The sequence below is a fragment of the Varroa destructor genome, unplaced genomic scaffold (assembly GCF_002443255.2).
Source record: "Varroa destructor unplaced genomic scaffold, Vdes_3.0 BEIS01000007.1, whole genome shotgun sequence".
In the NCBI taxonomy this organism is placed as follows: domain Eukaryota; kingdom Metazoa; phylum Arthropoda; class Arachnida; order Mesostigmata; family Varroidae; genus Varroa; species Varroa destructor.
In genome coordinates, this window is record NW_019211460.1 from 19020175 (window position 1) to 19036634 (window position 16460).

A 16460-nucleotide genomic window follows, 5' to 3' on the forward strand; every position below is an offset into this window, starting at 1 on the left:
CACGTAGAACACTATGGCCTGCCAGCGCTTTTAAACGAACATGTCCTTCATTAGAAAAATACATGTTACTTATTAAGCAACTTGGACCTATAGCATCTGGACTTAAAATACTGCAAAGTAACTGCAAGTTGCCTTACCGTAGAGTACATTATATCTGCTTATGTATAGCAAACATGCTATTAGTTTTATATTATTCGTTGCACAAGAAAAGGACGGCTAAACGTCATAGGACCCTTGAATGTTTGACTAAATTTCTATCTCACATTAACCGAGTAAGCAGTAAATTTAGCAGAAGTATATTTTCTGTACTACGACACCGCGTACATTAAGGAACGACGAACCATTTGGAACTGTTAGTTAAAGAGCTCACGAAGGCCAGTCTGACGTACATGGCAAACGTCCTCATGCAAACGATGTTAAAACACGTTTCAATCAATTAAATGCGGATTTGTCTATAGAGTGGTACTCTATGTAATAATAATAACTTAATAACTTAGAACAAAGAGCAACGTATTCCTTCAGTTAAAAGCTCAGAACCATAATCACTAGCTATTGTGTACTTTTTGCAAATTGTGAATGAGAATAGGCCAGGTTATCTAAAAATTACGGTGACGCATAAAAATGATAAATAGGCTCCCTGTTCATAGACTTATATAAACTAAGTATATGGAAACGTATTGATAAACAAATAAGTTATCTTTGCTATATATTTGAGTTATATTTGTGTGCCGTCTTATGGATATAGGGCTGTGTTACGATGTTTGCAAGTAATTATGTTCTTTGATGTTGAAAAGCTATCCTCCTTTGTCAAAAGTCCGGATGGCTTCAACATCCACATATTCAGAAGTGGCAAACTTCAACACAAGCCTATTTCCCTATTTAACTAGAAATGTTGTTAGACGAGTTATGCTTAATAACTTTTAGAGGAACTGTTTCAGCTGAACTGCGTTCAGAACTCTTATGTTTCTCTCCTGTTGCACCTACGATGGTCTCACGGCATATTGAAGAAAGCATAAAATTTAGAGATTCTTTCAAAGGTAGCATTTAAGATATGCACCACCGAAAGCGTTTTCGACAGAGAAGGTTTGTCAGAGAATGCTGCAGCTGTCTTTATTAGGTTTACCTGACAAAAAAATAGAAATGCCGAGTAACTTGTCTGGTTATAAATGGACCATGTATATATATATAGATGTCGCTAACCCTTAGCTATTTATACACTGCACATTGCCGAGTTGGGTAACATCGGGTTGGGCGCTGAATAAGAGATCATGTGGCCGAAGTGCTCAAGATTGCCGTCTTCATAGCTGACCATGATTAGTACGATACTTTGCGTCATACCGTATAAACTTTTAATGCAACGTGCTAAACTCTGAGGAAACCACCTTAATTTAGCAAAATGTCCAGATGTATTTAGCATGCGAACTCTACTATTGGAAGCCCTCAATAATCTTAAATAGATTAGTCTGTAAACGCCAAGAAAAACGTCACGCTATCCACTGTAGATTGAGTTCAATTCTCAGACAAGTTATAGTAAGTGTGTGTTTGCGCACAGCAATTCTGCAAAAAAAATAGGGTAACCATTGACGATGGAAGCGCCTAACTTCTACCTTTTTTAGAGACAACTGGTCTGAGTTTGAAGGCCAGCTCAAGCCCACTTTCATTCTTCGTCTTATCGAATGACCTCTAATCAAATAAGACGGCCGAAGAAGTTAGTTGAAGGTATGCAAACGCCTTACTGCTATATAGGTCTAGCAGGCTAAAAGTACAGCAGGTGCTAGCCAGACCGCAAGTGGCAATCACAGAGTTGGAAGTAACAGCACACCTGACTGACACGGAGATGACGAAGTTCTGAAGGGGAAGCAGAACCATGGCCGTTGGCACTTGGTATCCTGTATGGTTATTTCTTAGTCCGCTTTTCATTATTAAGGTTAAAGAGAGCAGAGGTATTATATATATATCGACCCGCAGTTGCCTTACATATCTTCTGGCCAACTTCCCATTGGTAGCGGGAAATATGCTACGTTGTTTGTACTTTTTTGAAAAAAAGGCCTTTAAAATAAATCTGAGGAAAAACTCAAATACGATAAGTAACAGCGAATGAAACGGCATTAACCGACTAACTAGATACATCGTGGTTCACGGTCACGAGTATAGGCTTCAACGAAGGGATTTACATGACGCTGACAGGCTCAGGTGTCCCAGATATAGCGAGAACGGATAGATACCGTGCCGCATGCTGCTTCCTAGCACCAGTCTTGGGATGCCTGGCAAATAGCCCAAATTCAAGTTCATAAACTACTTCGAACAGTTCATATAAAGTGAAGTCTTCTAATCTTCTGTCATCGCTCTTAGTTTGCGGCTGGAAATAAATAACGTTCCTCAATTCTTTCTGTTCATGACCATGCTAACAGAAGTCGTTCTAATACTCACAAACTAACTGTAATTGCATAGTTCGATAAGAGATATTAAAAAACTTCATTCATAATATAGATATCTACAATCCTCGAATATTTAGAGTTGTCTAATTCTTTTCATTTATTATATTATATTATTATTTATTTCCCAAAATAGTCCATGCGTGGAGCCTAAGTCAAAGGCTGTCTATCAAGAGTGAGAAGCGTTTATGCTAATATTTTAAGGGCTTTCGTTGTATCCAGCTTTTTTTTGTTCCCGAAAAGTAACCCATTTCTTGTTTATTTGTATTTATCAGTACAACAGTCCTGCCGATCTAAATGACATCTGACATCATACACCGTGTCATTCCGGAAGTTGTGCCTAAATGGGTCCCTTCTGCTTTCTTGAAAGGGCTCCCAATCTGCGGCTGAGCATACTAACCTACTGGTTTACCATTCACAGGGCTCGATATGTATATATATATATATATATATATATATATATATATATATATATATATATATATATTCGAGCTTGCATTGGATATACCAAGCTTTACAGAAAAAAGAGACATTATCGAAATTTTTTCCCAATGTATGCAAATAAAAGGCTTTTCTCAATGAAACCTTCAAAAGTTGACAACTTACCATTCCTGAACATGATTGAACCTTTTCGTCGAAGAGGGCAAATAGCACACTTTGGATACCATCTTCCGGCGAGCGGAACATTAACATCGCTAAGAGACACCACACACTGCGATGTGGCTGTGGTAATCGAGTGTAAAAACTTGTTGATAGAAGACCTGTAAAGTTTCACAGAACATGAGAATGGCATAGGCATGAGTCGCTATATAAACATGGTGTATGTAAATAAAAAATGCCATAAGGAAATGGAGCTCGATTCTTTTCTAGATAGTGTTGTATTAGAACCTGCCCACCGTGAGAGAAGCGGATTTTTGTTGGATATTGTCTCCTGAAAGCGTAGAAATTATCAATAAAACTCTTTAGCCCTTTTTGCGTGCATTTACTAATGTGTGTGCCTACAAAATTTAGAGACAAATCCAATGATCTTGGTTCGAATTGGGGTGTAAACAATTTTTTATTCTGGATGCAGACCATTCGAAGTAGTACCCGATCGCGGTATCGCACACTAAGCTAACGAATAACTTTTTCAATACAAATGTTTTGTTTGAAAGTAGATGATGCCGCTTTGCAAGATTGGTATATAACCCTTTACCGTATTTAGATTGTGGACTGAACAACGTATCAAGCTAGGCTTTCGAGCCACTGAGTTCGAGATATCAAAGGAAGGTTGAGCCGTCGTAAACGCGCTTCTAGAGATCCGTCTAGAACCGATTTGGATTAAATCGACAAGTTAGAATGTCGAAAAGCGTTTTTTTCATTTTAGCAATGGAAGTATTGACAGCTTACTTATGGATTAGTCCCTCGTATACAGCTTTAGGTAGACAAGACGACTCATGTTAAGCAAAATGCGAAGTGCCCCACGTGGAAGTTATCATCATGTTGGGTCTAGGTACATGTAAGCTGGCTAACGCACGTTACACGCATTGACTATGCACGAACTCATTCAATCTGCGATTTGTTCTTATTATCTTAAGATACAATTAAGTTTTTTTTAACTAAGATAGGAACAGATAGGTAACGCCTGGATGGCCTCGTTTCCGAAGTGGTTACAAGTTGACTTGTAAAATACCCCGTGTTTCAAATTTCACAATCGATCTCTTCCCTACAATCGCAGTAGGTATTCGTTAAAAGCAATCACTGTTACTTGTAAGTGTTATCGATGCTAACGTATCAGCATCGTTTCCGAGCATTTTCTTTGAGTCTCCTTGCTTAGGCAAGTTCCTGCTTACGAACGCCAACGCGTACTACATCGAAATCAATGACAGGGAATTAAGCAGTGTAATACTGTAGTATTTTAGGCCGTTTCTACTAGTGCCGTATGTGAGAATCAGGATTATGGCTACCATTCGTTTTTACATTTCTCCTTTACGAGAAAGTGAAGCACATGGGTGCTGGCTGAACGCTGCTGATAACTACTCTTTAATCGTACGAGTGGGTACAACTGAGCGCATGAAGTCCAATAAATTATTCAAAACTCCCGGCGACTCAATATCCTTGCCGTGGTGATGGGAGGCTGAGCGTAGGCAGTAATTAATCCCGTGACCAGTGATTACCGTTAGGCGTAGAAATATCAATTTGTAAACATAGCATGTCTACCATTATCGTTATGTGTGTATTTACCAAGAAGTTAAAAGTCCTTGTAGGTCACTAGAAGCTTACAGTATACATATAGAGCCGCGAGTAATGTCAAATGTTATAACGTGCTTTAAATTTCCACTATAAAATACGTATATATTCTGTCCCGCTTAAACTACCTTGATTGTATTTATTTTATGGTGGCCTTCGACCAATAGAATTACATCCTATTATGTAATGATTTGAGCCTAAGTAGATGGCAACTGAGCTTTGCTTTTGCAAGAGCATAAAATCAACGGGAACAATGACGCTTATGCAATGTCATTACGTTGATCATGCTTGCCGGTCCTAACGTAAATATGTCCTCATACAGTTTAAGCAAATGTTAATAGGCTTGTGTGAACACCTGAACGAGCTCAATTTATCTAGGAGAATGCTAATACACGGTAAGTCATCTGAGTCGGGCTACGCAGGAGGGCAGTTCTCGTTTGGACCGGAATCTGCAGGCCATAGTCTCAAGTTTACGTGTACGTGTCTAACGAATTACCTACGGACGAAGTTGAAAGCGAAGCTGGTGGTGAGGGTTAGACGCAAATCATATAGAAAAAAGGTCCCGGAATATGTCAGGCCCTCTGCGATTGACTATTTCTCTAGGTAGGTGATGGTTTGAAACAATATTTCAGTGCTACCGGGCCACGGTCAAAGTGATTAGTGAGCAGTCATAGTGGGAGAGCCGCTTTCTTTATTAAGTCACACTTGCTTCTCAGGAGGCTCCGCATGATTTTTAGATCAAAAGGTCCATGCTTGTCCACTCGTATTTACTTACCACTTAAAAAAAATAAACTATAATAGTAGCACAAGGGTGTACGTTAGGGTAGACTACATGGCATACCTATGCAAGCATATCACTCTGAGCATAACTCAACCAAGTGACCAGACTAGTCTAAAAATATCATGCCAAGGCGATTTGCGGATAAACTTAAGGGAACATCTGTCCCATCAGAGTTGGTAAAGGATTGAGAGATTGTTTTAAAGGGGACACAGTTCGTTTTAGAGATGCTCGCAATAGTACCAAATGTATCATAGTTACATTTCATATTGCCTGTCAGAGTCAGGTATATATGCGTTGGCTGCTTTGTAAGTCTGTCTTATGAGAAAGAGGTCATGAAATTCGTGTTCACGACACTCGATGCATAAAAGTAGTACATTCACTTAAAAGATAAATATACATGCTTATATAAATTATTATTAAATATAAGATAAAAAGAGTTTAAAGTTAAATCTTGGGGAACCGCACGATTTATAAAATAACCACTGATAAATGGAATGGCAGTAAATCTACATGACAAAGCTGGCGCTTCGCTGACAGATGACAATTAAAAAAAAAGGGCAAAGGCACATTTTGAAGGGCGCGTTGAAGCATGCGGTGGTAATGAAGTTAACTGAGCTGAACGCAAAATAACACGCGACTAACCCAGCCACTTAATTATAGCTCTCGGAAGTTGTGCTATCAGATTCTAAGGTACTTAGTAGACAGGTTTTCAGGCAAAATGTGTTAACAATACCCCTCAATTGATTTAGCCTGAGCACAAGACATTATAGCCTCGCCAACCGTTCCGTGATAGTCTTGACTTGGCCAATATATTTTCAATGCATTGTCGCATGTTTTTCATAGTCCAGAATCTTCGGATTGAGCTCAGGGATGATTGTTAAAAAACTGATAACCGCAAGAACAAGATAACGGTTAGAGAAGGCGTCATACTGTATGACCGTTGAGGTAAGCTCAACCGAAGTAGAGTTTCAGTTTCTTTTTCTTACTTCATCAATTACTGGCAATAAACATAAGAAGCATGACAGTTAACCTGCAGGCCCTATATTTGTAATCAATGTTGCGAGTTGATTGTAATATTAAGCATGTTACTAAGCGTGTAGCAGTAAATTTCAACAATAATATACCCAATAGAATAGAAACAATAAGTCGTACGATTTGTTCACGTCCACCAGCCAACGAGACGAATTCAACAGAACGCATTTTAAATCATTCGTAAACATATAGGGACACATACGTTCTTTTACCTCTAACGAAAAGACTTTTCACTGATTCCTTACCACTACATTCTACAAACGATAATAAATCCAGTTATACAAAACGAAACTTAAAGTTATTCTTCGACACCTCACATCTACATAGTAACAGCATTCTGCGTAAATCTATAAGTTAACTTATTGTATACAAAGATACTCAGATAATTATCGACATCGACCAGTCAAAGGCCCCTGATTGCCCACATTGCCCGTACTTTATTCGACGCAAGTAGATGCCGCTTCGTTCAGCCTTGAATGGCCGAGGTAGTGCGCGCACATGTAGTCAGTAAGCAGTGGACCGAAAAAGGCCTTACTACAGAACACCCGGGATACAAACTGAAGACTGAAGGCCGGAAGACGGAGTTGATGCGTGACTAGAGCGGACAAATCGAGGCGATACGCTCCAGCAACAGCTTAATAGGTTAGCATTGCTTCTTCGCGTCACGCAGTGGTTCAGTTTTGTTGAGAAAATATTATGGAAAGTTAGGAGCACGCTCAATTAATTTGACGCTATTTATTTGCTGCATATATATATATATATATATATATATATATAGATCATTGGGTAGACTATTATAGTATCTATTATTTTCTGTACTAACTTATATATAGCGATCGGTCGGTCATAGTCAAGCCTACTAATTCGTTTGGCCTGGTGACCACCGTCTATTTATCTATTTTCTTCATTGAGAGAACAGAAGGTTCCTCTAGAACTCCTCAGGAGACCGCAGGTCATCTGCGTTAAGTACGCTTACACTCTATTCATGTCGGCCATTGGGGAAACAAAAGAGACCGTTCACAATAGACTCAGCCGCAGACTTATGAACAGCTATCTATCTATTAACGCCCGTAGAGGAGACATCATTTAAGTGAGCATGTTGCTCTTCAGTGACTTAGCGAGTTGTTGTGAAGGGTGCACGTTGGCAGCATCAGACACGGACATTGTTTTGTTACTAGTTAGCTTGTGTAGGTCCATCTAGTATCATTGAAGAACTCTGCAACAAGGCCCATAGTGCTGACCATTATGTCTAGTAAATATATTATCTATCAAATTTGGATTTATTAAATATTTAATTTAACAGTACATTGATACGTGATTAGGTTGAGCTTTATAGCATCGAATCCAGTCCCACAACGGCTTCAACAATGATCAGTTCTGAAATTGATTTATTTGTGACCATTGTTAATGAAGCATACTTCCTCTATACGAATTGTAGTGTAGGGTAAGTATATTTTGATGAAAAGAGTTGTCAGAATAGGGTTTCCTAAAACGGCCTTTGTAGAATCACTAGGTTTAGATTTCACTTGATACGGTTTCCTATCTACAAGCCCGTCCGATACCAAGTTCCATACGTCTGTCGTTAATAGGCAATTTAAATGCTTCAATCTTCAAATGTTTTTTAATACTTGAAAAACTGCTATATACCAGTGAATAAATGGATGCTCAATTGCTAATGAAATCCTCCATTCAGAAACTGGACATTGCACCCACTCGGAGACCTTAATCATAAACAGACCCAAGAAACAAAGAGCAGTAATTTTCCTTGAGGCATATGTAAAGAACGCAAATTATCCGCTATATTTATTTTGAGAGGTAAACATTGTGCCCTGATGAGTAAAGTTTGAACATGCATAGATCATCTCAGGCAAATCTTATGCCTTCTCTGCTATATATGAAAAAGGTGCCTCCTTCATTTGTAGTGGTCGTGCTCTTTCGTGCCTGATACATGCATCAAATCCGAGCTAGATAGTGTTAATGCATTTCGGCGTCGTCGTCAAACAGCATTTTGAATTACTGTGAAAAGATCGGTCAGGGAACAAAATGGAGTCTGTTCCTCTGTGACGACTCTTCCCGGCATCAAAGTCTCTGCCGTCATATGACATGAAACGCTCTCAATCCATGTGTTTTTTGCCTCTAATGTTTATGTTATATCGACAGAAAATCCATTTTAACAATGGACCTATTATGTACGACTGAGTAACTGTTAACAATGAGATAAGTTACGAGTTACAATTAGCCACTGTACCGACGCATTCTTATTTTCGACTTTAGTCCTTTAAGAGTGCCATGTAAGATGTTGCAGCATATATATATATATATATATATATGTATATGTATATAAACAAGTTAAGATTACTATATATATGCAATTACGCACGTTGATTTTTTAGTTTGATAGCAAACGTCGCTGCATCCGATGCTCTATGCTATTCGTGGTTTAATACTAGCCACAAAAAATCGCCTTGCAATATTGTTTTTCGCGGATATTTTTATTCAGTATATTCAGATTTACTGATACATTGGTACAAAAAATATTATTTTGTAACAAAAATGATCGCATTTCGCGGTACCTACCGGAAAGCTGCGTTGTTCGAAGAAATAGGAACTAGGTGTCCCTAGAAGTAGTCTAGGAAAGGCTTTCTACTATACTCTCTAGCAACGGAAGCGCTTGTAATATTAATTGAGTTATTACTCTCAATTGCTGATGGGTATGAAATGTTTTATTCGCGAGCCTTTTAGATACAACTTCTAATCTAATGAAGACGTTTTTATCTAGCTGTGTCGTCGAGTCGGTAAATATTTGAGCGAACACTGAACCTTTGTGTCCAACTTCCATGCGTCCGCAGTGAAGTTTCTAAGTACTATACTAATGTATGTGCTACTAAAGTGGACAGATTACACCTAACCACTATGGAACTTCGTTCTCAAACCCGTTCGTACTGCGAGCAAATATATCGAAACACGCTTGATGGCTCGTTACGTCGGACCTATTTCGAATGCGCGAATCTCTGGGGGGAGGCAAAAAACGTTTTGCTTTGATAAATAAACAGATGCGACGTTCCTTTATTCGTCTAAAAAGCGCTACCGGCCAGGACAAAAACAAAGCTTCGTTTGGCATGACATTGTATAATATGCATACCAGCGATCCCGGCAGCTTCTGTCTCTACGCGCAATGGTTCTGTCCGCAAAAGAGTGTATATCAAGGTCACCGGCTCATCCTTGGTCATTTGCCATCGTCATAGCCACGGAAAGGGGCCGAAGACAGTGAAGATCAGTCAGAAGATGAACGCTACAGACCCAGTCGCAAACAGAAGCATCACACAAAACGTCTTCTACCGGGTTCGCTCGCGCACTTGTTCTGTACAGCAGTATTGGCTACGGGTCTTCTAGTAAACTTTAAAAAGGCTGAAGAAGACTTTACCAGCGCCAACTGAGCACATTGTTGCACTCTAAAAGCATGCATATTCCCACTATCCGTCCATGTTTTGTCCTGTGAACATATCCCATCAGCACGCAGCGTCGTTATTTAAAAAATGACAGTACAGATACTGTTTTTTTTGGCGCTGCTAACGTTCGTGCCCCACATGTTGCAGACGACAATTCCTTGCTACATAGGGGGTAGAGCGCATGTAGAAAAACGACACAGGTAATGGGAAAACATCTCGCTACAGATACATTTGACGCGGCCAACCCATGCCCCATAGGTAACCCTCGAATGGCAGCGACTTGTTCAAATATCAACCGGTTATGTATCCCCTGTGTGGCATTTGAGAGCGAAAAAAACGCAGCATGCACTATCACAGTGTCCCAAGCAACGGCGGCGCTGATACGGGCCAAAAGACGGAAGTAAGGAACTGCAACTTGCTAGCAAGAAAACCAGTTAAGGGACAGAAGAGAGAAAAAAGGGGGCAGAAAAGCCACTGTTGGGCTTCGTTCAGTTTCGTCAGTCGACAAAAACGTATCGACTATGAAGTGGGTCTGCGGGTACGCAAGCGGCAAAGCAGTCATTCTGAAAAGCAACCAACGGAAATTTGCTATGCAGCACCAATGACGTTAGTGAGACACCGGAGATTAATGTGGGTGCATTGGGGTGTTCAATTAGCCTTATTTCAAGATCTTTGCCAAAGTGAATTTTTATGGAATATTTGTGGATTTCCCATGGAAGACGGTTTTCAGTGGCTGAACCTTGCATTTCGCAGGGAACAGGTACAAAAGACAGTCTTGCCTAATAAAAACCAATGTGAATGGATACAGGCATTTTCCGTTTTCGTTTGCCAACCTGCCCGAAGTATACTGTTGGATTAACCGCTGTATAATGCGAAGAACGTTAACAATCAAATCGTACCTTTATGCAAAGCATGTTTGCAACAAGATGTATTACAATGATACCGTGTAGACCTTCTCCTGTGGCCAACTGCGTGGTATCTGGGCACCATATTGCCGAGTTAGATCGCAGCATTGTGATGAACGACTAAGAGGCCACGGGAAAAAATTTAAGAAGCTGTAACGTCGAATATGCGTAAGCTCTGATAGAAATTCTCCAACATTTCAACTTTGGCCGAAACGTCAAGCTATGAGTATAATGTTAGTTAAGTATTGGACACGTACTTCTAGATTTCACTATAATATAATTTACCTCAAGTGTGATACTAGCCCTTCGTGCGAATTGCTCATACATTGAGCTCAATGGAGCAGCCGCAGTACAAACAGCTAAAAGTTGTGAGTGACAACCGAAGAAGCAGAGATTTTTATTTTCTATTTTTGTTTACAGCTTCAAAAGTAGCTATAACTCTTTAAGTTCTTTTTTTCGAATACGTTTATAATTGGCATGATCGTTTGCTATAAAAACGTGCGATGGATGCTGCATGGTCACGTCAGCAGTTCCCTGCAGGATCCGTTTCGTGTACGTGTCGTAACAAATCAGTTCGCAGGACAAGCAAAAGGCTTTATAAAGAAGTGCTTTCAAGAAAACAATTTTTGCGAATATTTTTGCACCCTACAGGTACAGTTTTATTTGAAAAGGGATTTCTATGCGGGAATAACTGTTGAGTCATGTGTGAAAGACCTTTTTTTCGTGTCTGGCAAACTTGAGTAAGTATGATAGCTATGTACTTTCATTGTAACAGCTTAATCCGGTATTACATGGCGTTCTATTTAAGATTGTTAGTTTGACATATATCACTAAGGTTTTCTAACACATGTCTTTACCTGGGGACTTCGAGCGGGTGGTGACAATGTGAGTATCTTTAAACAGACAGAGAAACTATTCCAAGAGTGAGTAAACTAAACTATTAGTCATACTTCATAAACTTAACTAGCCCCAATAGATCGTAGTTGCGCAGAGAGGGCATATTTTTTTAGGTGCGAGGCTTATTGGGCTAATATTAGCCACCTGTCTGCCATATAAAAATTACTAACTACATTATTATAATCTATTAACATACCATGTAATAACAAAAAAATTAATGCTTATATCTGCATACTTTTTAAGAAATGAAGATATTCGAGATCGTTTGATTCTTCTCAAGCGTTCGTTTTTTTTTTTGATGCGACGCCAACTGGGCTAACGTTGGCGAAACGGTCAGAGGAAAAATAGCACTATGATTCTCACAAGCAACTTTCATTAAAGACAAATGCTAATTTACAAATACGCTCTGCTATTTATATAAAAAAAAAAAAAAAAGCCAACGTTTTTATCAATGAGGTTACTATTTCAAAACATATCTACCTAATCATGAAATTCGCTTTTAGCCAACAAATTTCATGGAACACTTTTCCTCACTTCCCCTCTTGCTGTTGTAGCAATTTCTCATATGAGTTCCCCCCTTAATTTTTTTTTCAAAGATCAGGCTCATTCGTTCGATAAGTGCCATTTCTACGAGCTCCGTAGATCTTTACACGTACATTGTATGGCATAGCTACGGTGGCTGGCTGGTGAAGGCTAGATAATCGAAAGAATAGAAAGGATTAATTCTAGACAAAGAAAAAAAGTAGCGTCAAATAATTCTATAGGGAAATGTAGCTTTCCAGAATATAAGAACATAAACCTTTTTTTGTACGATCAAAGACGAAAAAGTCAAGATCAGAAAAACAGAAGCAGAAAACGACTGATACTCGCGCTTTTTTTTTTGTTATCTAATTTATTCACTTGTTTCATTGTATAAATTACTAGAATGTGTTGCTAAAAAAATTACATACATAGAGACGGATTGCCCTTTGCGTACTTTCTGCAATGGAAACGGTTTATATGTATAAGTTTTTTCTGACGCCCACCTACTTAAAGCCCGTGAAGATTGCGTACAGTCTTTGATTGGTACATCTTAGATAGTACCCGTCTTAGATAGAACGACACAATATTGACTGTGTCTAATTCTAAATGGATAAAAAGGAGTAGACTTTGATTTGATAACTTCAATTCAATTACCTGTAGGGCTTTTTTCGTTTTCTAAGTATAGTTAGGAAAGATGTGTTTTCAAAGAACTGATGAATGAGAAACAATATGGCTTACATAACTCTTAAGACCTTGGATATGTATGTAATATTTGCTGTCAGTCTTAGGTACGTAACGGCTTGAACTCGGGATGTAATTTTGTACTTTTAACTAGAAGGCTTCAATATATGGAAATACGTTTTTAGACTATAATGTCACAACAGATTTGAAAGCAGTCAATACTAAATATAATTTTCCTTCTCTATCTTCTTTTCAAACTTACCTGGATCTACGCAGATTGAGCACAACTCATTAGATTTATACCTGCGGCATAGTTCGCGGCTCATGAGGTAAAGACCAAGCTTCGAAGCGTAATACCAGTCGCGGATTTTATATGAAGTTCCTGAAATCATGAAGTCGATCAGTATGTGCATAGCCTTCATATAATTAAATGTGGAAAAAAGCGGAACGTACGTTTCGCGCCCAATCTCGAGCGCCTCGATCCTTGCGAGTTTCTTTTTTTAACTAGCTTGCGTATCTTTTTTGTGACGCGGCGAAAATGTTACGGTTTGCTCGTATCATTCTAAAGCACAGTAGTCAAAGTTCATTACGTGCATACAGTTGGTCTGATAGGCTATACTGTGTATCTAACCTATTTTCATAGCTATTTCTAAGAGGGTCTGATTAATATATTTACATGCGAGCATCTCTAGAGCAAAGCCCTTTTCATATAGGCCAAATGTGGGGCTCATCTCGTACAGGTGACCTTGTTTCCGCCTGCTCAAAGGCTAATATCGTCTGTTTCTTACTTTCAATTAACGAATAACTAGAAACTATCGGTCAAACTGTAGCTGTTCAGTTCTGTCTTTCGACGTTTCATAGAAGCCACAACGACTTCTTTCCAAAGGGAGGTAAGCGTCTTGGGGTATCTATTGGAAAACACTGCTGGTGTACTTGACGCAGGAAGCCAGACACATGGTTTCGCTTTATCTTTCCTCCTTCTCTTTGTACGTTTGTTATTTTTTACCATCTATCGGCGGGGCCAGCATTACGCAGGGCTTTTTCTGATGCCCCCGTATGTACATGGAACACTGTGTTCTATTCTGCTTGTAGCGTTCTTTTTGCCAGGAAACCCCATATTTTGCCACTTCTTCCAATCTGAGTATACCGGTTTGCGGCCTTAGAAAGACATACGTTATTGGCGCCTTACTATTTTGCAGCAGACGTGAGGCGGCAGCGCCGGAACGGGTTAAGATGGCCTTTTCGCCCTCTTTCTTCTCCATATTGTACGACATAGGGTGCTAGCATGTGTAAGGGCCATTTGCTTCTGCCTAAGTGCATCGAGGTATTCGCCAACGTCCGCTGCAACAACACTGACAAGAACAGCGACAATATTCAACAACAGCAACAAAGGGAACAAACTCGCCACACTATAATACTCGTGTGCGCGTAAAGGTTTTGCGTTCCCTTTAGCATATGCTTGGCGATAGCGCAAATAATACCCGCGAAGAAGCTCCCATCACCTTCGTTGATGCCTTTACGTGTCCGGATATGGATGCGAAGTGCTATTTGGGTAAGGCTAGTTGTTCAGTATTCTTCTAAGTGTGTATACATGTAAAAAAAGCCTTCTTTCTCTTTTAATGCTTATTTGCTACGAGGATTCTCCCTTTATTTCGTCTACTTATTGTAGGTGATGTCATGGGCATGCAAGGTGCACCCGCTGCAAATACCTCCGCCGCTAGCCTGTCACGATTTATCTTTTGCAACTTAGAACATACATAGTACGGAGATAGCATACGAAGTAGATTTCACGTAACATAAAGCAGGTTTGGTATAAACGAGTACTGGTGGAAATCCTGTGAGAGTAGCTGTCAAAGTTTGTTCAGCTTGCGAATGCTGGCCCCATCACATCGTATCATGTTATTCACGTGGTACTTCATTCTGTCAGGCCTTTCCACGCGGCCACGGTACAAATATACGGAAAAACGCGGATTCAAAAGATTCACATCTATAAAGCAGCCGTTTTACGATGACTTTTATGCCAAATAAGGTTAATTTGTAATGTTTCATAAAATTATGTGTTAAAATCGAACTTCAAATAGGTATTAAGACTATAGTGGTGTGCTATCCCTGGAATTGTTATTTGGCCTCAACTAAGGTCTTTCGAGTTATACGTCCTGTGCCGCCATTAGGCGTTCTACCACGCGGCTGGCTTCAAGCACGAAATGATGTGTGTCCAGGCTCGGATTCAAACCTAGATCAGTATGTGTTTCTTAAGTTTAGTAAACAAAAATGCTACCATCAGGGTCACCTGGACTCCAAATCTTTGACAGGGTCGAAATGACAGAAGTCTCGCCAGTTTAGAACCATAGTCAAAAGCAAGTTACGTTCACTTAAAGATAACAGTATACTTTTGGAGATCGATCGGGTAACTGCAGAACACTCATAACAATATTAGAAAACTATTTTTAATACTCCGTCATTGTTCTGAGAACAAGGAGGTGACGCTTGTTGCAAACGTATTAGATTGATGTTGTTTTTGCGTAGCGGATACGTGAAGAGCTCAGAATTGAAAGAAAATAGATTCTGGACATGCACGACTAACTAATTCGTGCCTATTACAGGTTTATTTTCATCAGTCCAATATCGATTTAATCATCATCTGCCAGATTTGGCTTGTGGAACTGGAACCTCAACGACCGTTATCCTTGGCACGGCTGTTAACGGAAATCGAGACAAATACGAGAGGCTTCTTCACAAAGAGTATGCTAGTTGACGTTGAAAGATCACGTGTCACTGGGTATAACAGCGGAATCTCACGGCGTGCGCCCACATGGTAGGCAACTCGAACTTTCCGAAAGGATCACCTACAACATGCTTGTTAGGAACCCACAATTTGTTTCGCCAAAAAAACTCCTGCCAAGTGACTTTGCCGTTCTATAATCGTGTCGGTCAAGGTTACAACTATTTCGTTCGACATAACGGAAGTCATAAAGCTTTGAAGAGAAGTCTGAGGCTGAGTCGAGCGATAAGTGCTTGATTTGCGGAGAAAGATAAAATACGTCAATAATTTAGTGTACGTCGGCATTGATTTCTTCTTCGAGCTACTATAGGTGCCACATAAAGGAAAGAGTGGGAAATAGCAATATATTATAGGTTCTGCCTTGATGCGACAACGATAAGGGCTCCCTTTGTCAGTCTGGCCTAACATAGGCCTCTGTAGTATCATATGAAATCCAAGTCACCTGAAGCAGCCGTCTGATGAAACGCCTAACGGCGAAACGGTAAACTCGAACCATAGAGGTCACCTGAAACAAATTCATAGCAAAAGCACTGAGCGAAACCAAAGTTATCAAGCCAATTTTTTTTAGAAAATGTTCGTTGATGTAGCAAATACAAAAGATCGACCGACCTATTGCTCCACGAACGAGCACAGGGCCGTTACTAGAAAATCTTTTTAAGATATTGGAAAAAGATTTCTAGCAGAAGCAGTCTTTTCTCCGGTATCCTGTATACGAGTTCATTTGTATACGCATTTCGAGCTTCATCT

At 39.6% G+C, this 16460-nt stretch overlaps 1 protein-coding gene across 6 annotated transcripts in view; it reads right to left on the reverse strand.

Annotated features, from left to right (window-relative positions):
• The window catches only part of LOC111254819 (retinol dehydrogenase 14-like), a 71500-nt gene that overhangs the window by 14647 nt on the left and 40393 nt on the right, over positions 1 to 16460 (reverse strand). For all 6 annotated transcript variants that reach the window (XM_022816068.2, XM_086974527.1, XM_086974528.1 and 3 more), the window contains 2 exons: positions 13194 to 13313; positions 3042 to 3196 (listed from right to left, as the gene is read on the reverse strand). In XM_022816068.2, the coding sequence (XP_022671803.1) occupies positions 3042 to 3196; positions 13194 to 13313 (275 nt within the window). The remainder of the gene's footprint in view (positions 1 to 3041; positions 3197 to 13193; positions 13314 to 16460) is intronic.